Source organism: Salmo salar, chromosome 25 (genome assembly GCF_965601325.2).
Source record: "Salmo salar chromosome 25, fSalSal1, whole genome shotgun sequence".
Lineage (NCBI taxonomy): Eukaryota > Metazoa > Chordata > Actinopteri > Salmoniformes > Salmonidae > Salmo > Salmo salar.
Genome location: NC_138315.1, coordinates 44,069,102 through 44,093,803, shown reverse-complemented (window position 1 = coordinate 44,093,803; position 24,702 = coordinate 44,069,102). Strand labels below are relative to the sequence as shown.

The window sequence follows — 24,702 nt, the reverse complement described above, 5'->3', positions numbered from 1 at the left end:
CCACTTTTGGTTAGATTGATTAAATGTACCAATTCGGAAGTAGCCATCAGCTATCATTTCAATATGCCACTGGAATTGAATACTTTAATGATAACCACTTACCAGCTATTGTGAATGCACTTCCCATTATTCTCAGAGAGATAAACAACAATAACAAAAATAACAACAAATTATGTTTGTGACAGGGTCCCATTGGAGAGGCCGGACCCCTTGGTCCCCCTGGGAAGGAGGGTCCTCCTGGCCTTCGTGGAGAGAACGGATCCCCTGGAAGACAAGGAGAAAGAGGCCCCCCAGGACCAGCCGGAGGTCCAGGAGACAAGGGAGACTCTGGGGAGGACGGACCCACGGTAAACTATCAATGAATAGCAATGTTTCTCAATTGGTTCCTGGGAGAATTTCAGGGGATGCACATCACTAAGCCCTTGATAAGTTAAATGGGGTGTATTCATACAGGGCTAGAACAAAAATGTAAACCTCAGGAATTGATTGGACATTGTAAACTGGGTGGTTCGAGCCCTGAATGCTGATTGGCTGACAGCCGTGGTATATCAGACTGTCTAACACGGGTATGACAAAACATGTATTTTCTGTAGCTCTAATTACGTTGGTAACCAGTTTATAATAGCAATAAGGCACCTTTGGAGGTTTGTAGTATATGGCCAAAATACCAGGGCTAAGGGCTGTCTCCACGTTGCTTCATGCCTGCGAACAGCCTTTAGCCGTGGAATATTGGCCATATACCAAACCCCCTCGTGCCTTAATTCTTAATTAACACATTGCTGTCTAATACAATTTATCCACTCCATTCAGTCAGGATATGCATTGGAATAAGAAAAATAATTATCAACCAAAATATCAGGAAACATCCAATTCATGAACTGAATTACAAGTTTGAGTCGTGTTGAATTGGACTGACCACAACCCTGGTACCGCACAATATCCAGTCAATTTAAACTCCAACTGTATTTGTTTCCGCAGGGTCCTGATGGGCCTCCAGGTCCCGCCGGAACAACAGGACAGAGAGGTATTGTGGGTCTTCCTGGTCAGAGGGGAGAGCGTGGAATGCTGGGACTTCCAGGACCAGCGGTATGTATTGATTTGGATCACACGTGTGGCCACAATATGAACTGCTTTTACATTGCATGTTACAGTGCCCCTCATGGTTCCAATGCCCCTGTGGTGTTTGTAGGGTCCTCCAGGGAAACAGGGGACTGCAGGACCTGGGGGAGATAAAGGTCCTCCTGGCCCGGTCGGTTCTCCTGGTGCCAACGGACCCCGTGGCGATCCCGGTCCCGATGTAAGTTGACCCTTATACTTTTTGTCTGAACAAAACTCTTTACTTCACAAGTCACCATTTGTGTTCGGATTCAGGATTGACCCTATTTCCTACTTCACAGTATGGCCGAAAAAAAAAGATATATACTGCTAAAAAAAATAAAGGGAACACTTAAACAACACATCCTAGATCTGAATGAAAGAAATAATCTTATTAAATACTTTTTTCTTTACATAGTTGAATGTGCTGACAACAAAATCACACAAAAATAATCAATGGAAATCCAATTTATCAACCCATGGAGGTCTGGATTTGGAGTCACACTCAAAATTAAAGTGGAAAACCACACTACAGGCTGATCTAACTTTGATGTAATGTCCTTAAAACAAGTCAAAATGAGGCTCAGCAGTGTGTGTGGCCTCCACATGCCTGTATGACCTCCCTACAACGCCTGGGCATGCTCCTGATGAGGTGGCAGATGGTCTCCTGAGGGGTCTCCTCCCAGACCTGGACTAAAGCATCCGCCAACTCCTGGACAGTCTGTGGTTCAAAGTGGCGTTGGTGGATGGAGCGAGACATGATGTCCTAGATGTGCTCAATTGGATTCAGGTCTGGTGAACGGGCGGGCCAGTCCATAGCATCAATGCCTTCCTCTTGCAGGAACTGCTGACACACTCCAGCCACATGAGGTCTAGCATTGTCTTGCATTAGGAGGAACCCAGGGCCAACCGCACCAGCATATGGTCTCACAAGGGGTCTGAGGATCTCATCTCGGTACCTAATGGCAGTCAGGCTACCTCTGGCGAGCACATGGAGGGCTGTGCGGCCCCCCAAAGAAATGCCACCCCACACCATGACTGACCCACCACCAAACCGGTCATGCTGGAGGATGTTGCAGGCAGCAGAACGTTCTCCACGGCGTCTCCAGACTTGGTCACGTCTGTCACGTGCTCAGTGTGAACCTGCTTTCATCTGTGAAGAGCACAGGGCGCCAGTGGCGAATTTGCCAATCTTGGTGTTCTCTGGCAAATGCCAAACGTCTTGCACGGTGTTGGGCTGTAAGCACAACCCCCACCTGTGGACGTCGGGCCCTCATACCACCCTCATGGAGTCTGTTTCTGACCGTTTGAGCAGACACATGCACATTTGTGGCCTGCTGGAGGTCATTTTGCAGGGCTCTGGCAGTGCTTCTCCTGCTCCTCCTTGCACAAAGGCAGAGGTAGCGGTCCTGCTGCTGGGTTGTTGCCCTCCTACGGCCTCCTCCACGTCTCCTGATGTACTGGCCTGTCTCCTGGTAGCGTCTCCATGCTCTGGACACTACGCTGACAGACACAGCAAACCTTCTTGCCACAGCTCGCATTGATGTGCCATCCTGGATGAGCTGCACTACCTGAGCCACTTGTGTGGGTTGTAGACTCCGTCTCATGCTACCACTAGAGTGAAAGCACCGCCAGCATTCAAAAGTGACCAAAACGTCAGCCAGGAAGCATAGGAAATGAGAAGTGGTCTGTGGTCCCCACCTGCAGAACCACTCCTTTATTGGGGGTGTCTTGCTAATTGCCTATAGTTTCCACCTGTTGTCTATTCCATTTGCACAACAGCATGTGAAACTTATTGTCAATCAGTGTTGCTTACTAAGTAGACAGTTTGATTTCACAGAAGTGTGATTGACTTGGAGTTACATTATGTTGTTTAAGTGTTCCCTGAGCAGTGTTTTTTGTTATACCTTTTTTTCATAAATGCCTTCTTGAACATATGAACTTTCATATGCCTTAATTACAAACTTAATTGGAGCAATACATATTAATAAAAATGATAAATTATGAGCCTAGTTTAGTCAAGGAGAAAACACTGAGCTACAGTATGTAGGGACAAAGGCATTCTCCATGATTGGCTGAGATAATGGAGGGGTGAATAGAGAAACTACTTCCTGGAGGACAATGCAATGCTGACTCGCCTTTACATGCTAATTCTTAAAGAGATGGGTGGGGCTACGGCTTAAGAGGGTTTGAACGATGCTAAATGGGCAAAAACAAAGCAGAGTTCTCGAGAAAACAAGTTTATTCCATTTTAAAGAAGCATAACTTCTCTAGTATGGAGTGTATGGAGAATACAGTAGTTAATCACAATATTTATTTTCCTCCAGGGTCCTGCTGGATCTGATGGGTCACCAGGCAAAGTTGGAGTCATTGGTCAAAGGGTAGGAAGGAGCTGAACACTTTCATTTTCAATACTGTGTCCAGAATGTCTCCCATTGTTTATTGTGCTTGACCAACTGTGCTGTAACAGCAAGACAAATTATTTTCAACCTTTTTAGGCATGGCTTTGAAATGGTTCTGATGACTTCCACAGGGAGAGAGAGGGGACCATGGTCCAGAGGGACTGATCGGGACCCCAGGACAACCCGGAACTCCGGGTCCAGTTGGTGCCACTGGTGGTTCTGGAAAGAGAGGAGACGCTGTACGTAACATGCCCTTTTCATTAACGTTGGACTTTCCCTGTCAATACATGAGCATCCCACGATGAGATAAGAGGGGGAAAGGAAAGGTTCATGATAATGTGTACATATTACTGAATGAATGAATGAACGAACGAATGAACGAACGAACGAATGAACGAATGAATGAATGAATGAATGAATGAATGAATGAATGAATGAAATGAAAGGAATGAATGAAATGAACTTTATGAAATGAATTACATTTTATTTTTGTGTCAAATTGCCAGTTGGCATCCCATCCCTTATGGGATTAATTGACACAAACAAACATTACAATAATTCACTGGGATAATTCAGCGATAATTCTTCTTCCGGTGTTCTCGGCAGTTTGCATCGCATAAAGAGTGTTTTTTTTTTTTTATATTAATAAATAAATTATAATAGAAAAAATGAATACAAAAATTAATAAAAATCAATACATAATAAATAGTAAATAGGGGTATCCAAACAATCCTTTTAAATACAGAAAAATGAAACAGAAGGCATTTGAACCCAGTTACTAATATACAGTATCTGACTGAGTCATGCTGTGGTCTTATTCAAACACAGGGTTCCAGAGGACCAAATGGTCCCCCCGGTTCAACAGGAAAGAGAGGGTTAACGGTAAGACCATCATCAACAGATGCATAATAAAAAAAATCTAAGGTTATCATTTCTTTTGACTTGAATGACTATACCACCAATTTATAATAAACATGTATTTGATATCCTAATAGAAATCCAAGTCATTGGTTTTCCTGTGAGCATTCACAGAAATGATAACCCAGTATGTGATGATTAAAACTACTAGACTCATGTGAGAACTCCCCATTTGCATATTTGTATGACGACACAATCACAAACAGAAATTATCTTTCTTGTTTTTTCATTGGACTTCCCATAAAAATGTGACTGCACGGTGTCCTTCTAAACAACAGGGACCACAAGGACCCAGAGGTGATAAGGGTGACCTGGGAGACCACGGAGACAGAGGACAGAAGGGGCACAGGGGATTCACCGGTTTACAAGGTTTACCCGGACCACCTGTACGTCAAATCAATAAATACAGTATCTGTTATTGAGTAGAATGTATACCCATTAAAGTACTCTCTGTCTTGATATTAAATTTTGTATTTATTTTTATAGGGTACAACAGGAGAGCAGGGAGCATCAGGAATCGTCGGACCAAGTGGACAAAGAGTACGTACCATACAGGACACTGTTCTATGATGTTCCATGTTGTCAACCATGTTGTATTTCATGGCTCATTAAAATGTATCTTCAATGTGGTATGTTATGATAGGGACCCTCTGGACCAGTTGGACCACCAGGAAAAGAAGGGTACATCGGCCAGCCTGGACCAATGGGACCTCCTGGAACACGTGGAATTAGCGGCGAAATCGGACCTGAGGCATGTTGATATGAGGGTCATTTCACCTATCATAACATGATCAATCTTAATTTGACCAGTTTCTCACGGGCAGGAAAATCATTATATAATTGATGGACATTTTTGTCAGGGTTGATATATTTTTCGTTAGGGCAATTCATGTCTGACATTTTTAGGTGGAAATTACACATTTTAGAAGCCCTTTTAAACCTTGAATAGACCTTGAATACATTACAATTTGTGATCAAATTAAGATAGCAGATCTGTACACTGATATAAACATTTTCTGGGAGGACAACACAAACATCATGATCATTTGACACATAATGTTAAGACACCTAATTTGTTCACACTTAAATAAAACACTATTACTTACCATTACTCTGTGGTTCCCAGGGACCTCCTGGAGAGCCAGGCCCCACTGGTCTCCCTGGCCCTCCCGGCCCCCCCACAGCTGCCATGGATGACCTGTTTGGCGACATGCAAGACTACGATGGCGGCCCCCCTCCCCCTCCCGAGTTCAATGAGGATGAGGCTTTGCCCAACAGCAATGCCACCCAGCAGCTGGACCCAGGTGTCCAGGCCACTCTGAAGGCCCTCAGCAGCCAAATCGACAGCATGAAAAGTCCCGACGGCAGCAGGAAGCACCCGGCTAGGACCTGTGAGGACTTGAAGCAGTGCTACCCACTGAAGAAAACCGGTGAGTTGTTGTTTCCATGAGGTGGGATGTACTACACATAAAGAAAATCATCATTAAGGTGTTTTTTGTAGTTATTAGGTATTCAGACCATGTCTCAATCTTATTTTGTCAGTACTTCTACCCCTGAGGATGCCATGTTTTCTAACTCACATTTGAAATATCACCCATGTAAAAGTAGCCAATAGTCTGGCAGATGGGATCTGATTCATGAGTAAATATTTGCTATTTATTTTTGAATGTGACAATTGTGGGACAACGTTCTCCTTCTCTGTTCCAGGTGAATACTGGGTCGATCCAAACCAAGGAAGCTCAGAGGATGCTATCAAAGTACATTGTAATATGGAGACGGGAGAGACTTGCATCTCGGCCAATCCTGCCAGCATACCTCGCAAAGTGTGGTGGAGCACCTCAAGGAATAAGCCTGTGTGGTTTGGAGCGGACATCAATAGAGGACAACAAGTAAGAACAATGTTTCTACCCTGTAATACTCATATTTTTCGATGATTCGTGTTGGAAAACAACTCCTGGATCACTGGGTATTCAAAAATGTTCCCTCTGAAATGTTACATTTCAGAAGTCTGAGGGAATTCTGCTTCTATGCATTCCTAACCAATTCTACCCCTAATTATAGGATGCAAGTATTTTATATGGTAGTAGGGTATTGCTGAGGGAAAATACTTATAAAGCAAGACTGACCACGGGTGGAAATTTTATAAATATAGCAACAGATGCACATTTTACCATCACTGGTAATATTTGCTATGTAAATGTTACCTGTACATAGATAAATAACAACAACATTACCGATAACTGTTGATAACATCATATTGAAGTTTAATCTAAAAAGTGAGTTCATCAAATGGTGCCAATTTTCCAACTTGTTTGTTTTCTCTTTTTGTGTATTCGCAGTTCACCTATGGTAACAAAGACCAGCCAGCCAACTCTGTCACGGTTCAGATGACTTTCATTCGTCTGCTCTCCAAAGAGGCTTCTCAGACCATTACCTACCACTGCAAGAACACAGTGGGCTACAAGGACGAGTCGACTGGGAACCTGAAGAAAGCTGTCATCCTCAAGGGGTCCAATGACCTGGAGCTCAAAGCAGAGGGAAACAGCCGCTTCAGATACACCGTGGTGGAGGACAGTTGTGGAGTGAGTAATACTATTATATTATATTATACAATATATATATATATATATATATATATATATATATATATATATATATATATATATATATATATATATTATAAACTGGGTGGGTCAAGCCCTGAATGCTGATTGGCTGACAGCCGTGGTATATCAGACCATATACCACGGGTATGACAAAATATTTATTTTTACTGCTCTAATTACATTGGTAGCCAGTTTATAATAGCAATAAGGCACCTCAGAGGTTTGTGGTATATGGCCAATATACAACGGCTAAGGGCTGTATCCAGGCACTCTGCGTTGCATCGTGCTTAAGAACATCCCTTAGCCATGGTATATTGGACATATACCACACACCCTCGTGCCTTATTGCTAAATTCAATTCTATTCTGTGGACGTTTTGGGTCCGTTTCAGTCTGGGTTCTGAAATGTTTAAATCGGGGTTGTCACTGGAACATTGACTTACTGAAGTCTTACTGAACCTTTCGCATTTCTTTCTCTTTACAGCAATCCAATGGTAACTGGGGCAAGACCGTGTTTGAGTACAGGACACAGAAAACAGCCAGACTTCCCATCATGGATATGGCCCCTGTGGACATTGGTAGTTCAGATCAGGAGTTTGGTATCGATATTGGCCCTGTTTGCTTCCTTTAAATTCCAACAACAACAACAGGGACGCATTGAAGACAATCCTGAGACTCTTGAACTTTCAGCTGACGCGATCAGCCTTGTACATACAAGTACTGCGGACTATTCTTGCCTCGTGGCGAGATATTTATTGTGCCTTTCCAACCATTCCCCATCGTAGTTGATATGTTTTTGCCCTGTATATGTTAGATGAATGTTTGGGGGAAACAAAGAACAAGTAAGCAACATTTAGAAACTTTGCTTGTATTTGACAAATACATTATGTAAGGGATAATCAACGAGGGGCTATCATGGAACGTGTGTTCCATGATGGTCTAGCGGAGTGGAACTAGCCTTCCTCTGAGTTGCAGTACTTTCCAGAGAACGCATATAGCTCAGAATTGATTATCCCTATTATACCAAGGCTATAATTTAACACATTTACCTCTTGAAATGTGTTCATTTGCAGGTAGAAATGCGTTTGTTCAACATCCACTGAAGTAGCCAGAAAGTTTACTAGACAGCTACAGTAGTTGCCTTGGTAACCAAACAAACAGACTTGCTAGTTTAGCTAACCAAACCATCAATCTTAGCTTGTTATTATGAAAATCCAATTCAACAATGCCAATAGTTTTTTCAATTAGACTTTTGCTTTCAAAACCAGCTCAAACATAGAACATGTAACAATGAACTAAAGCCATTGAATTCTACCGTGCTGATGCAGAATTCTACCGTGCGTTATAGAGAAATAATGCATGCTCTAGAATACCCTTCAAGCCAATTAGAAATGAGTATTCAACAAATGCCATGGTATAAGAACATGATATTTCATCTATAAGGTACAAAGATTCAATCCATTGATACTCTATTTGATATTATGCATAAAAGATGAAAAGCTGCCGTATGTCCTTGATAAATATGAATACTAAAAAAAATATATAGTCATTACCTGCTGTTTGTAAGATGAGAACACCATTCTACTTAAGCAATAAGGCATGGGGGGGTGTGGTATATGGCCTATATACCACGGCTAAGGGCTGTTCTTGGCAGTACGCCCCAAGGTGCCTTATTGCTATTATAAACTGGTTACCAACCTAATTAGAGCAGTAAAAAGAAATGCTTTGTCATACCCGTGGTATACGATCTGATAGCCAATCAGCATTCAGGGCTCAAACCACCCAGTTCATAAAATAATATAACTACAATGGTTTATTCCACCACTAAGATCTCCTAAGCTCTTAATATTTTACATAATTTCTTTCTTTTATGTTTATACAACAACAGTTTTCAATGTAAAATGAACATTTATGGTGCTATTGAGGAAATTACATTGTTCTTTTCTTTCCAGAACTGAAAAACAGTTTGAAATAACTGATTTCTGTATCCAAGTTATCCTAGCTCTGAACTGACTCCATTGAATCCAAATTAAAGATCCAACCAGACTGTTGATTCCTCAGTGTTAGATACCAGTGGATTTCTCAGTGTTAGCTACCTGTCGATTCCTCAGTGTTAGCTACCTCGTCTCCACAAACTGGGATGCCATGATTATGTGTAACCCTGTTCACAGGTTTGGTGCTGTCTGTAAGCACTCCTCTCCCATATACAGTACAGGGGAGGGTTAGGGACTACCAATAAAGATGGAGACGTGGAATCAATGTCTCGTACACAGTGTGTGGTGATTGTCTTTTTAAATACTTGCTTTTATTTTCAATTAGCGCTGGTCATTTTAACACTTTGAGTGTGTTATGTTTGTAATTCTTGATCATTTTTACATGTTATCTTTTTAATCGTGATCATTTTAACACTACAAATGTGTTATATTTTTAATATATGATCATTAACACTACAAGTGTGTAGTTTTTTTCTGCATGTCGGTAAGCCCTTCAAGTCCCTTTCTCTTAGTTATCTTTTATAGCAGCTTTTTGAGACAAAGCCTATTTGCTTCATGTATTTTTTGCTATGCAACAAATTAAACAAAACGCTTGTCTATCCCCAAAGTTCTTTTTTTGTCATATTAATTAGCTAAGGTTCTACTTTTTAGGGAAAAGCTGAGCCTTTCTGCATTTACTAAGCAATTTGTTTCCACAGATAAATATATAAATATTTACAGGAAATATTGCCGTAGGTAAAAGGCATATTACATGTGAATTGAACATATATTTAGCTTTGTAATTATACATGTATTATGTCCATTGTGATGTTGATTTATGTCTCTCTTCAGTTAAGCTTTTCCTAAATCAACTTTCTAATTCCTTTGTTTGAGGAAACTTTCCATAATGATAGTATTTATAAAATATTTCAAAACTGTAAATATTCTGGTGGCAGATTGGTCTGATTGCCTATGACCATCTCAGAGGCAGATCAATAGTTTATTCAAGCCTGGAACCAAGTCAGTTTCATCCACTGAAATAAATATAGAAAAGATTTTGTTCTGTTTTCATTTCAAAGTTTCTTTGTTTATTAGTAAGACTTTTGTATTGAATGTTGCTGGAAGCTGGTCATCTTTTATGTTTACAACTAGAACAGTCCATTTCATTCCCATTTTTCAGTAGGCACACAGAAGGGATAATCTCAAAAGGTTAGGAACAATGGAAGGGTTCCAAAAATGAAACTACACTGGCTTGCATAAGTATTCATCCCCCTTGGCATTTTTCCTATTTTGTTGCCTTACAACCTGGAATTACAATAGATTTTTGGGGGGTTTATATCATTTGATTTACGTAACATGTCTACCACTTTGAAGATGCAACAATGCAACAATGAAAACTTGAGTGTGCATAACTATTCACCCCCTCAAAGTCAATACTTTGTAGAGCCACCTTTTGCAGCAATCTAGCCACTAATCTTGGCATATCTAGCCACTGGGATTTTTGCCCATTCTTCAAGGCAAAACTGCTTCAGCTCCTTCAAGTTGGATGGGTTCTGCTGGTGTACAGCAATCTTTGTCATACCACAGATTCTCAATTGCATTGAGGTCTGGGCTTTGACTAGGCCATTCCAAGACATTTAAATGTTTCCCCTTAAACCACTCGAGTGTTGCCTTAGCAGTATGCTTAGGGTCATTGTCCTGCTGGAAGGTGAACCTCCGTCTGTCTCAAATCTCTGGAAGACTGAAACAGGTTTCCCTCAAGAACATCCCTGTATTTAGCACCATCCATCATTTATTCAATTCTGACCAGTTTCCCAGTCTCTGCGGATGAAAAACATCGCCAAAGCATAATGCTGCCACCACCATGCTTCACCGTGGGGATGGTATCCTCGGGGTGATGAGAGGTGTTGGGTTTGCGCCAGCCATAGCATTTTCCTTGATGGCCAAAAAGCTCAATTTTAGTCTCATCTGACCAGAGTACCTTCTTCCATATATTTGGGAGTCTCCCTTATGCCTTTTGGCGAAAACCAAATATGTTTGCTTATTTTTTTCTGGCCACTCTTTTGTAAAGCCCATCTCCCTGGAGTGTACGGCTTAAAGTGGTCCTATGGACAGATACTCCAATCTCCGCTGTGGAGTTTTGCAGCTCCTTCAGGGTTATCTTTGGTCTCTTTGTTTGCCTGTCTGATTAATGCCCTCTTTGCCTGGTCCGTGAGTTTTGGTGGGCGGCCCTCTCTTGGCAGGTTTGTTGTGGTGCCATATTCTTTCCATTTCTTATAGTGGATTTAATGGTGCTCCGTGGGATGTTCAAAGTTTCAGATATTTTTTTTATAACCCAACCCTGATCTGTACTTCTCCACAACGTTGTCCCTGACTTGTTTGGAGAGCTCCTTGGTCTTCATGGTGCCGCTTGCTTTGTGATGTTGCAGACTCTGGGGCCTTTCAGAACTGGTGTATATATACACTGAGATCATGAGACAGATCATGCAATACTTAGATTGCACACAAGAGGACTCTATTTAACCAATTATGTAACTTCTGAAGGTAATTGGTTGCACCAGATCTTATTTAGGGGCTTCATAGCAAAGGGGGTGAATTCATATGGATGCACCACTTTTCCGTTTTTATTTTGTATAATATTTTGAAACAAGTCATTTTTTTCATTTCACCTCACCAAGTTGGACTATTTTAGTATGTTCATTATATGAAATCCAAATAAAAATCTATTTAAATTACAGGTTGTAATGCAAAAAAAAAAAATGGAAAACCGCCAAGGGGGTGAATACTTTTGCAAGGCACTGTATCCTTCTTCTGTCATTCTTAATTGACTCTCCTCGTCCCAAGCTCTTGGTAATTGTTGTAGTACAGCGGCTTCAAATCAAGCTTGCATAGAACTGACAATTACTTTCTACATCAGTAATAAGACTAGCTGCAGTTGCATCTGTGTGACTGAGCGGGAGACCAAGAATGTCCTAATGCATACAATAAAGTCATCATCAAGACTCAGGAGGGTTCCTGACTATGTAAACAAGCGACTCAAACAGGTTGTCTGGTAATTAGAGCTTTGGGCCAGTTACCGAAAGGTTGCTGGTTTGAACACCTGAGCCGACAACATGAAAATCTGTTGATGTGCCCTTGAGCAAGGCCCTTTACCCTAATTATGGCTGACCCTGTAAAACAACACAATTAACCGCATCTGTCTGGTGTATGTGACAATAAAATGTTTTATTTTCATTTTGTATTACTTACTGTTATTATGATGTCACCAAGCAACAGAGTTATTGAATATGTCCATCAAAGCCTAACCATCAGTGGCGATCCATGGTTGAATATCCGCCGGTACATCTTGAGAATATCCAACATGCTAACACTTTATATTAAGTTTCTGTTTTCTTATACCTGTGCAGTAATGCTGTAATTACACTAGTAACATTGTAATATCTCTTTGTTACATAGTAATTTTTATGTGGAGTTAAAGTGCTATGTAACAAACTGAATGTAAAGTGTTAGCAAAAATACTTGATCCCCAGAATTTTACATATAAAATGCATAACTTTTTTTTTAAATTGTAGCGCCAACACATTTCAAGAATTTGAGTGTTGATAACTGATGCAGTAATGTTTTCTTTAATAACTGTAACAGCAAAGTAAAAGAAGAAGTACTGACAGGTTTTCAAAAGTGCTTTCCGGTGCAAGAGGACACTGACATAAGAAAGTAAATCCCTGGCAATACATACCGATATGTAAAATGCACCTGTTAAAATGTTTAATAAGACAACAAATCTAAAATCAGTTAAAATGTCAGGTCAAAACAATCAGAACTAATTACACTAAAAATAAAATGAGTAAAAATAACATAGGAACTTTTCAAATTGTCAAATTAAGGGCAAGCTCAGAGTTCGGTACATGAGTGGTAATACAAGACCAACTACATTTCCGTGTCTTGTGAGTTGATGGTGAGCAAGTCATTACGACTGAGACAAATAACAGCGTTGATCTAAGTGGTGTATATTCAATGAAGCAGATTTTACAACATAAGACGTACTGTATATGAAAACTCTGCCACAGAGTATACCATTGGACATACCATTTACATCCTTCATTGCCTTTAAATGCAAGGGGTCTCAAAAATACTCCTTCCCATATCAGTTCTTAGAAAAATAGTGCTTTCTATATCAGATTTGAATATTACCTTTTGAATATTCTAAAACCAAATTCAAATACATATAAACCTCAAGGACTAGAAGAACATTGACATCTTGACTGTAGACCCAATTCTGGCACTTTTTTAATACAAACTAGTTTACAGTATGTAACACAAACATGTCTTCTTTGCATCAGCAGCGACCGCCTAGTGGCTCAAGAGAAAAGACAGTGGCCTCTAGGGTTAGTCCCATTTTGAACCCCTCCTGTAAAACAAGGGGGAGAATGGCTGTTAGAAAAACACATGAATCCCATGTCAATCTGCTCTATAGGAAGAAAGACGTCAACTGGAGGTGGTCGGTATTATCAACACTACAGTTCCAAACACGTCATGCGTCTACTACAGCTACATATTAAATGTGTCTACAGTGTCCACATTGTGTCCGGATTCCCTTTTCCCGCTCTATATTCAAATGCCAGTATGCATTCTGCAAACGGTAGAACAGGCTAAATCTGATAATAGCCCAACAACAACTTGATGGCAGTAGCCAACTACTGTAGCTAACTAGCCAGCTAACCTCTAACTAGTCAGCAAGCTAGCTAGCGAAGCCTATGAGATTGCAAACAGGTTTAACATAACTATTTTTCAAAATAGGCTAGCTAGCTAGGATTTATGAAGCCAGCAAACACGTTCCTCATACACTAGGAACGCATTTCCTCCAATGTTTAATGAAAAAAGGTGCCTTTCGCTCCCAAAACACAAGTTTTCTGGATACTTGGTGAACTGCACTGTTGGTTAAAGGCTTGTAAGTAAGCATTTCACGGTAAGGTCTACACTTGTTGTATTCGGCGCATATGACAAAAAGTTTGATTTAATACTTGTGGGCAGAGTGCTGATGATCTTTCGATAGCCTGACTGCGTCAGGACTGAGGAGAAATCAGCACACAATGCAGTCAGTCTTTTCAATGCGATCTTCGTATTCTGATAGCACTTACATGCGACTTCTGCTAAGTGTAGACAGCCATGGTGAGCTGTAACCAAAACACCGTAAAATATATTCATACTGGCCCCAAGTTGTTATTATTGCTTGGTCCAAAACAGCAGGCATCCAAGTCCACAAAGTAATGGTTAGGGGATATGAAATCTAGAATGCCTTAGCACTTCTCAGAGAAATAACAAGATCTGAGGAAGCTTTGAACCAAATCCCTTCAAAGAAGTGTAAAACCCTCATATACAGTCTACACCATAAACCACATCAGCATCTGTCTGACCTATGGCTGTAGCAAATAATAACTACAGGACTTTTAATACATCTGACACCATGTGACGATAGAATGTTCCAGAAACAAGTAATACAAATATGATGAAGGGGATTGACAAGCAATAACACATTTTCAGTTACAAAACAAAAGATAAAAAACTGTTGACAGCCAGGTACACACACACAAACACAAACACAGTATTAGAGCAGATGTGTTATTCATAGGGCTATCAGAGTTAAATCAGTCAACTGATGTAAATTTTGGGTAATATCCCTTCTTATTGTCTGAAAGCGTTGAAAATTCACTGAAAACATCCAAAATACATCATTTATAGAGCTAAAAACAACAATGTGATGTCAAAACCAGTTGACATTGAGGTTAAAGAAAGTGTGCTTTATCACTTTACCAGATTTTGCTTAGACAAAATTAAGACGTCAATATTCTTTTAATGGTTTTTGTATAAAAAATAATCTTAAATAACAGCTCAGTTTGAGCAAATTCTGAATTTGCGATTAATCACAACAAATCCTGCGATTAACTCGATTACATTTTTTGATCCTTTGACAGCCTTAGTTATTTATTCATATAATTTTCCAATATTGTTGCTGTGAATGATCAAATCAAAAGAGACTGACTGAGAAAAGTAAAGCTTCCATAGTCAACAAGGTTAATAAATATATTATTTTCTAAATCACATTGTTAACTGGAAAATGTAACTTCAACTCAATGAAAAACACGTGTACAGCATTATGAAAGTGTGTCATTTCAAAATGCTTGGTTTTACTGATGTACTGTATGCAGACTAGTTACAACAGAGTCAAACTGAATACATGCAAATCCATTCACGATGACACAGTCACGACAACTACAAGGGTCAAAGTAGTGTAACGGTACAAACCATCTCTGACGCTGCAGCAAAAGGGGGAAAAGAGAGATGGAAATAGATAGTTAAGACAGAATTAAAAGGCAGGAAGGAGAGGAAAGAAGAGACATTGCACTGAGTAGTATATTAATAGTATACTACAGGTACTACTTCAGCATAGAGGTAGCCTAGTGGTTAGAGCATTGGGCCAGTAACCAGCAGGTGGCAAAAAAAAATATATATATATATCAAAAATTGTTAGGGCTCCATTCAATCAGTAGCGCAGAAGATCAGCATTGTAGTGTGATTAATATTTTAAGGCAAGGCTTCCACGTTTGCGGAGACTGTATTCACGGTAAACACTGCATATGTCGGTTCAATCGGAAATTACCTTTACATTTCAACCTCACTACAAAGCAGATTTTCCGCACTGCGGATTGAATCGAGCCCTTAAATCATGTACGGACAGAGAGGGGGATTATGTAAACGTTTGTAGATAGCAATTTGCAGCTGGATGCCACAGCAAATTTGCATGTGTTGAAATGTCAGTGTTAAGGTAAAAATAGTTATGTCCGAGTTTTGATTCTAGTGGGGTTAACACCAGTGGGATTGGTGAATAAATGTGTTGTTACTCGACCGTGTTGACTTAATTTTCATTAACTCTCTCGAAGTGAAAAAGACAGGGTGGGCCCTCATTATCATTCTTCCCAGAATGCGTTTTTGCTGGTTGATTTTTTGAATTGCTTGTTTTAATAACAATGTTTCTGCGTGCACATTGATATATATATATATATATATATATATATATATATATATAATCAATACACACACACACACACAAATGAATTACAAATGAAAAGCTGAAATGTCTTGAGTCAATAAGTATTCAACCCCTTTGTTATGGCAAGCCTAAATAAGTTCAGGAGTACAAATGTGCTTAACAAGTCACATAATAAGTTGCATGGACTCACTCTGTGCAATAATAGTGCTTAAAATGATTTTTTTATGACTACCTCATCTCTGCACCCCAAGGCATATAGTTATCTGTCAAGTCCCTCAAACGAGCAGTGAATTTCAAACACAGATTCAACCAAAGACCAGGGAGGTTGTCCAATGCCTTGCAAAGAAGAGCACCTATTAGTAGAAGGGTAAAAAAACAACTAAAAAAAACAATGAATATCCCTTTGAGCAAAATTAAGTTGTGACTCGTTTCAGGAAACTAGGCGTATATCGCGTGTCACTACTTCACAGGAGTGCTTTTGGAACATGTGAACTTTCATGTGCCTTAATAACAAATGTGTATGCCATCTGTAAATACAAATAAAATAGTTCAATTACGAGCCTAGTCACATAGCAACCTTCCCGCTAGTCATGATTGGCCGAGATAATGAACGGGCTGGAAATGCCGAGAGATGAGCTCGGTTTGGTCTTCCATGTAGCCTGCATATGTCCATTTGAGCTGGTCAGTATGTGTAGGTAATCCTGACTAAGGTGGCTTTAAAAAAAAATAAAAAAAATAAAAAAAATACACACACACATACACAGTGGGGGGGAAAAAGTATTTGATCCCCTGCTGATTTTGTACGTTTGCCCACTTACAAAGAAATGATCAGTCTATAATTTTAATGGTAGGTTTATTTGAACAGTGAGAGACAGAACAACAACAAAAAATCCAGAAAAACGCATGTCAAAAATGTTATAAAATGATTTGCATTTTAATGAGGGAAATAAGTATTTGACCCCTCTGCAAAACATGACTAGCCTTCCCTGTAGCTCAGTTGGTAGAGCATGGTGTTTGCAACGCCAGGGTTGTGGGTTCGATTCCCACGGGGGACCAGCACAGAGAAAAATAATGTATGAAATTGTATGAAATGTATGCATTCACTACTGTAAGTCGCTCTGGATAAGAGCATCTGCTAAATGACTAAAATGTAAATGACTTAGTACTTGGTGGCAAAACCCTTGTTGGAAATCACAGAGGTCAGACGTTTGTTGTAGTTGGCCACCAGGTTTGCACACATCTCAGGAGGGATTTTGTCCCACTCCTCTTTGCAGATCTTCTCCAAGTCATCAAGGTTTTGAGGCTGACGTTTGGCAATTTAAACCTTCAGAAATTAATCCCATAGAAAATCTGTGGAGGGAGCTGGAGACTGCCTAGGCCACTACAGGACCTTAATGTGCTTCTTCTTGAGCCACTCCTTTGTTGCCTTGGCCGTGGGTTTTGGGTCATTGTCATGCTGGAATAACCATCCACGACCCATTTTCAATGCCCTGGCTGAGGGAAAGATGTTCTCACCCAAGATTTGACGGTACATGGCCCCGTCCATCGTGCCTTTGATGCGGTGAAGTTGTCCTGTCCCCTTAGCAGAAAAACACCCCCAAAGCATAATGTTTCCACCTCCATGTTTCACGGTGGAGATGGTGTTCTTGGGGTCATAGGCAGCATTCCTCCTCCTCCAAACACAGCGAGTTGAGTTGATGCCAAAGTGCTCCATTTTGGTCTCATCTGACCACAACACTTTCACCCAGTTGTCCTTTGAATCATTCAGATGTTCATTGGCAAACTTCAGACGGGCATGTATATGTATTCTTGAGCAGGGGGACCTTGCGGGCGCTGCAGGATTTCAGTCCTTCACGGCATAGTGTGTTACCAATTGTTTTCTTGGTGACTATGGTCCCAGCTGCCTTGAGATCATTGACAAGATCCTCCCGTGTAGTTCTGGGCTGATTCCTCACTGTTCTCATGATCATTGCAACCACACGAGGTGATATCTTGCATGGAGCCCCAGGCCGAGGGAGATTGACAGTTCTTTTGTGTTTCTTCCATTTGCGAATAATCGCACCAAATGTTGTCACCTTCTCACCAAGCTGCTTGGCGATGGTCTTGTAGCCCATTCCAGCCTTGTGTAGGTCTACAATCTTGTCCCTAACATCTTTGGAGAGCTCTTTGGTCTTGGCCATGGTGGAGAGTTTGGAATCTGATTGATTGCTTCTGTGGACAGGTGTCTTTTATACAGGTAACAAACTGAGATTTGGAGCACTCCCTTTAAGAGTGTGCTCCTAATCTAAGCTCGTTACCTGTATAAAAAGACACCTGGGAGCCAGTAATCTTTCTGATTGAGAGGGGGTTCAAATACTTATTTCCTCATTAAAATGCAAATCAATTTATATCATTTTTTACAGTTTTTCTGGATATTTTTGTTGTTATTCTGTCTCTCACTGTTCACATAAACCTACCATTAAAATTATAGACTGATCCTCTCTTTATCAGTGGGCAAACGTACAAAATCAGCAGGGGATCAAATACTTCTTCCCCCCCCCCCCCACTGTGTGTGTAATAAAACTCGGTCCTCCAGACAGTGGAGAGCAACACTTACGCAGTTCTAATATATATATATATATATATATATATATATATATATATATAAGTGTTGCTCTCCACTTTCTGGAGGACCGAGTTTTGAAATCAGTTGAATTAGAGTATGATAACTAAGGAGATGAAGAAAACACCTGTATCTGAATTACATCTTCAAACTAAGTAATCACGTCCATAACAGGGAGAAGCATCCATTCTGTGTTTACGGGTAAGATAGTCTAGCTAGCTACATTTTCAGATATTCACGTTTCTAATTTTGACAGAAAGTTGTTTTCATTTCAAGTTAAAGTTTACTGTTAGCTAGCTAATGTTAACTGGCTGGCTTGCTAGCTAACGTTACATGTATGATCTGTGTAGTAATATTATGTGCATCTCCGAGCCATTTGCTTTGCTAGTAATAGCCTAATTTCAGCTAGCTAACATTGAACCTGGTTGGTTAGCCATCTGCAGATTCATGCTGGTTAGTAATGACATGAGTTGGGATTATGGTTCATTGTTTAGCTAGCTAGCTACATGTCTTAAAAGACTCCACTATGTATTCAATTCAATAGGGCGAGTAAAATGGTCAGTGAGCTGTTCTCTCATTTGTGTCAGGAAGTGCCTAGCAAGCTAGCCAGTTAGTTTGGGTGCTTGACTGCTGCTGTTAGGTCAGCTCGCTAACGTTACGTGTACTGTCTGTAGTAATATTATTCGTATCTCAGAGCCCTTTGCTTTGCTAGTTATTGCCTAATGTTAGCTAGCTAACATTGAACCTGAACTGTGTTCCGAATAACCGTACTATTTGTGACGTGAATTGAGTATATAGTATCAATAGTATGGATATAGTTTGTATGCCAAAAGTTCCCAGATGTCATACCAAATTCTCCAAAATATGAAGTAAACATGCAGTGGACACTATTTCTGTGATTTTAGGGCCTATAATGCAATTCTTCAGAAAATGGCAGTGGCTTCACAACGTTTACAGATTTGAAGAAAATGGCGGAAAATATGCAGCCGAAGTCCATCAAGTGCGGACACAAATTCATTGCTAAAACTAATGAAATGTTAAGAAACCGTTGAGCAATGCAATACAGCAATGTCTTACTAAATAAGCGACGTTACACATTGTTGATAACAAATAATACTGTGCAGCCGTATTCATTGACCTGCCAAGGCTTTTGACTCTGTCAAATCACCACATCCTCATCGGCAGACTCAATAGCCTTGGTTTCTCAAATGATTGCCTCGCCTGGTTCACCAACTACTTCTCTGATAGAGTTCAGTGTGTCAAATCGGAGGGCCTGTTGTCCGGGCCTCTGGCAGTCTCTATGGGGGTGCCACAGGGTTCAATTCTTGGGCCGACTCTTCTCTGTATACATCAATGATGTCGCACTTGCTGCTGGTGAGTCTCTGATCCACCTCTACGCATACAACACCATTCTGTATACTTCTGGCCCCTCTTTGGACACTGTGTTATAAACCTCCAGACAAGCTTCAATGCCATACAACTCTCCTTCCGTGGCCTCCAACTGCTCTTAAATACAAGTAAAACTAAATGCATGCTCTTCAACCGATCGCCGCCTGCACCTGCCCACCCGTCCGGCATCACTACTCTGGACGGTTCTGACTTAAAATATGTGTACAACTACAAATACCTAGGTGTCTGGTTACACTGTAAACTCTCCTTCCAGACTCACAAACATCTCCAATCCAAAGTTAAATCTAGAATTGGCTTCCTATTTCGCAACAAAGCATCTTTTACTCATGCTGCCAAACATACCCTTGTAAAACTGACCATCCTACCAATCATCGACTTCGGCGATGTCATTTACAAAATAGCCTCCAATACCCTACTCAATAAATTGGATGCAGTCTATCACAGTGCCATCTGTTTTGTCACCAAAGCCCCATATACTACCCACCACTGCGACCTGTACGCGCTCGTTGGCTGACCCTCGCTTCATACTCGTCGCCAAACCCACTGGCTCCAGGTCATCTACAAGACCCTGCTAGGTAAAGTTCCCCCTTATCTCAGCTCACTGGTCACCATAGCAGCACCCACTCGTAGCACGCGCTCCAGCAGGTATATCTCCCTGGTCACCCCCAAAGCCAATTCCTCCTTCGGCCGCCTCTCCTTCCAGTTCTCTGCTGCCAATGACTGGAACGAAATACAAAAATCTCTAAAACTGGAAACACTTATCTCCCTCACTAGCTTTAAGCACCAGCTGTCAGAGCAGCTCACAGATTACTGCAACTGTACGTAGCCTATCTATAATTTAGCCCAAACAACTACCCCTTCCCCTACTGTATTTATTCAGCTCCTTTGCACCCCACTATTTCTACTTTGCACTTTCTTCCACTGCAAATCTACCATTCCAGTGTTTTACTTTCTATATTGTATTTACTTCGCCACCATGGCCTTTTTTGCCTTTACCTCCCTTATCTCACCTCATTTGCATATAGACTTATTTTTCTACTATATTATTGACCGTATGTTTGTTTTACTCCATGTGTAACTCTGTGTGGTTGTGTGTCAAACTGCTAGCTTTATCTTGGCCAGGTCGCAATTGTAAATGAGAACTTGCTCTCAACTTGCCTACCTGGTTAAATAAAGGTGAAATAAAATAAAAATAATTGTTGGCTGACAATTTGTTAGCTATGCTATCCTTGCAAACCGCATAGCATAACGTTAGTTGGCTACTAAGACATCGAACTTGCCAGGCAGTACATTAACTACCTGCTATCTAACTACCCAACATTTATTGACTTGATTATTCACATAATTCTTAGCTAAGTGGTATAGTCATTGTGCATTTCAATGGACATTGTACATTCTGGTTATCTACTCTGATCTCGGAGCCCTCTCACGCAGAATAACTAATGCATTTACAAATGCTCAACACCTGTTGAATATGGCCGGTGTCAGTAAACGTCAGCAATTTTTTTTAATGAAATTGTTGCCAGCAGCACAGTTAGTCACAAACGCTCTGGATAACCAGCTCTGCTAGGGGGAGTAAAATGGTCGGAGTGCGGTGTTCTCTCATTTGTATCTGGAAGTAGCTAGGCAACGTTAGCCAGTTAGCTTGAGTGCTTGACTGCCTTTGAATGCTCGGATCAACCCTACTCCTCGGCCAGAGTGTCCAGTGTGCACTCTGGCACTCCAGATTGAATTTACGAACACACCCGAAATGATCAAATGTTTGGCTAGTCATTTGTTATGCTAAAAAGCTAGCAAGGAGGTTGCATAGAACAGCATCAACTTCCGGTAGACAGGCAACGCTCTAGTTCACTCAACTGAAACGATACCGTTCATTCACAGTATGCTAAAATGAACTAATAGTATGTAGTATACACTTCCTCAAAAAGATAACTCAAGAAATGTCATTATTCTTTATAATAGTTGTACAATTTTACATCTAAGTAAGATTTTTGGTGCAGTATTTTTCAATTTAAAAATGTGCATGAAAATGAGTCATCTCTCCTTGAATGACAACAAAGACTTTACAGAAGAATCCCTACTGTTGACAAATCACCGACGAAGTGGTATAGACTTCGGCTCTGAACATCGGCTTGCATCCAGTCCAAAACGAACAGAACTTCACAAAACGTTGTCATAATATATGCATGAACTCAACTGAACTGTTTTGGCTGGGAAGCATGAGGACGTCAGAACAGCATCAACTCTAATAAAGTGTTAATTTATGTCTGAATTTGAACATCCATGGTGTTAGGGACCCAACACTCTAGGGTTTTTAGTTTGTCAACACTTTGAAAAGTGTTAGTTTAACTATTTTGGTGGGCCACATAATTTCTAAGAAAGTGTTAAATTTAACATGCTTGGTGTTACAATTCTGATGTCAAATTTGCTGTGCATGTTCCCAAAGTTAAATTAAAATAAAGTGTTTGAAATATAAAAACAACCCCATGGCTCAGTTTTACAGTTAAATTCCTCTGACAACAGGCATTTATGTAAAAGACAGGTGAGCACTGCAGTTCAAACTGACATTGAGCGCGCTGTGCTCCAACATACAATGAAATCAAATATAATAATGACAGTTATAATCTAAGTATCTATTCATGCGCAGCAAGAAGCCCAACCTGCCTCTTTAAAAGAAGCAATATAATATACATTGTATTTAGATATAGATATATCTAAATACATTTGTATATCTATGTTTAGGATCTAGTTTTCTATTTCTATGTTTTTTGGGATGATCTCCAATTAGAGGCAGCTGGTCCTCGTTGTCTCTAATTGGAGATCATACTTAAGTAGGGGTTTTTGCACCTGTGTTTGTGGGTAGTTGTCTTCTGTTTAGTCTATGTACCTGACAGAACTATGCACTTTCGTTTTTTTCTCTTTGTTATTTTTCCTTTAGTGTTTTGAGTTATAATAAATATTCATCATGAGCAATCAACACGCTGCGCTTTGGTCCCCTCTCTACGACAGCCGTTACAGTGACAACTGATCGTTTCCATAAAACGATAGCTTTGAAATAGCTAACATAAAGAATATAATATTCCATTCAAGCCCTAAAATCCAATTGCCGATGTTACAAAATACCTATATCTCATAAAGATAACAGTTAATGTGGATTACAAGATGACTGAAGTGCATTTTGAACACAGTGCTATTCGAATGACAATGCTTTTCAGCTGACTTACTGCAGTAATATGCAGCGAGGATTCAACATCTTGCTAAATATATCTTGCAATAATGTTCATAATGTCAGACAAAGAAAATTAGGCCCATAGCCAATATTGAGCATCATCGTCAGGAAACAAACAAAACCTTTATGAGCCAAAATGCAACTATTATGAACAACTGAAGTTGTAAACATTTCTGGTATATTGATATGTTAAATATTATATAAAATAAAAATTAGAGGGTAGGGGCCCACTCCCCCTACTAGGGTGGAGGTCTACTCGACAACACTTTATAATGTGATGGTTCAACCGCTACTCTCTTACGAGTCCATTAAACAGGGCTTAAGATCATTCACAGACATGCAGTCACCTGCATCTCGTCCAGCCTGGACTGGATATCCGGGGGGAAGTCGGCTTGCCCACAGGTGAACGGATCGAAAGGTTCCGCTCCAAAAAGGTCTTTACCTGTGAGACAGACAATATGTGAGATGCCACAACGTAGGAGTTTAAATCAATTTACATTGGTAACATTTATTTATTATTATAATATATATATATATATATATATATATATATATATATATATATATATATATATATAAACATTCATGACAGTTATTATAAAGTGTAACCTAAAATAAATTATCGCTAATGACCACGACCCATGGTTTATTCCTTACTCTGTGTGTGGTTCAATTCTAACTCTCACTGTCATCCTTGAACTGTAAGGTAATCAGAGCAGTGTACTCACTCATGTCTGGAGGAGATGTTGTAGTGGGGGGAGGGGGTGTGCCGTTGCTTGCGGGAATTGGCACCAGGGGTGTGACAGTAGAGAAGGGAACCATGTCAAAAACATCTGTGGACATCGGGGGTTTGAAGGAGATGCTGCCAGCCTGTGAGTGTAGAAGCTATTGGTTCATTCCAATGAGCAGTAGTACTCTGACCTACATTCTGTAGTCAGAGTTATGAATATGCATTTCAAGTCAGACTGTAGTCCTAATATAAAGAGTGATGAAATCAACTAATTGAGACTTAAGTCTTATTAAGCATACTTTATAAGTATCTGCATTGTCTACTGTAGAATACATACAGTATCTCACAAAAGTGAGTACACCCCTCACATTTTTGTACATTTGAGTACATCTTTTCATGTAACACTGAAGAAATGACACTTTGCTACAATGTAAAGTAGTGAGTGTACAGCTTGTATAACAGTGTAAATTTGCTGTCCCCTCAAAATAACACAACACACAGCCATTAATGTCTAAACCGCTGGCAACAAAAGTGAGTACACCCCTAAGTGAAAATATCCAAATTGGGCCCAAAGTGTCAATATTTTGTGTGGCCACCTTTATTTTCCAGCACTGCCTTAACCCCCTTGGGCATGGAGTTCACCAGAGCTTCACAGGTTGCCACTGGAGTCCTCTTCCACTCCTCCATGAT

General features: G+C 40.3%; 2 protein-coding genes across 5 annotated transcripts in view; one reads left to right on the top strand and one right to left on the bottom strand.

Moving 5' to 3' along the window:
- The window catches only part of LOC106586824 (uncharacterized), a 67,217-nt gene extending 54,990 nt beyond the window's left edge, over positions 1-12,227 (top strand). Inside the window, exons 41-53 of the mRNA XM_014174522.3 lie at positions 186-347; positions 979-1,086; positions 1,190-1,297; positions 3,423-3,476; positions 3,629-3,736; positions 4,326-4,379; positions 4,694-4,801; positions 4,902-4,955; positions 5,059-5,166; positions 5,542-5,845; positions 6,123-6,304; positions 6,755-6,997; positions 7,505-12,227. Coding sequence (XP_014029997.1) covers positions 186-347; positions 979-1,086; positions 1,190-1,297; positions 3,423-3,476; positions 3,629-3,736; positions 4,326-4,379; positions 4,694-4,801; positions 4,902-4,955; positions 5,059-5,166; positions 5,542-5,845; positions 6,123-6,304; positions 6,755-6,997; positions 7,505-7,651 — 1,740 coding nt within the window. The 3' untranslated portion in view covers positions 7,652-12,227. The remainder of the gene's footprint in view (positions 1-185; positions 348-978; positions 1,087-1,189; positions 1,298-3,422; positions 3,477-3,628; positions 3,737-4,325; positions 4,380-4,693; positions 4,802-4,901; positions 4,956-5,058; positions 5,167-5,541; positions 5,846-6,122; positions 6,305-6,754; positions 6,998-7,504) is intronic.
- A 376-nt stretch (positions 12,228-12,603) lies between these two features.
- The window catches only part of LOC106586826 (PTB domain-containing engulfment adapter protein 1), a 190,281-nt gene continuing 178,182 nt past the window's right edge, over positions 12,604-24,702 (bottom strand). For all 4 annotated transcript variants that reach the window (XM_014174523.3, XM_014174530.3, XM_082969175.1 and 1 more), the window contains 3 exons: positions 24,011-24,152; positions 23,630-23,724; positions 12,604-13,401 (listed from right to left, as the gene is read on the bottom strand). In XM_014174523.3, the coding sequence (XP_014029998.1) occupies positions 13,330-13,401; positions 23,630-23,724; positions 24,011-24,152 (309 nt within the window). In that variant the 3' untranslated portion in view covers positions 12,604-13,329. The remainder of the gene's footprint in view (positions 13,402-23,629; positions 23,725-24,010; positions 24,153-24,702) is intronic.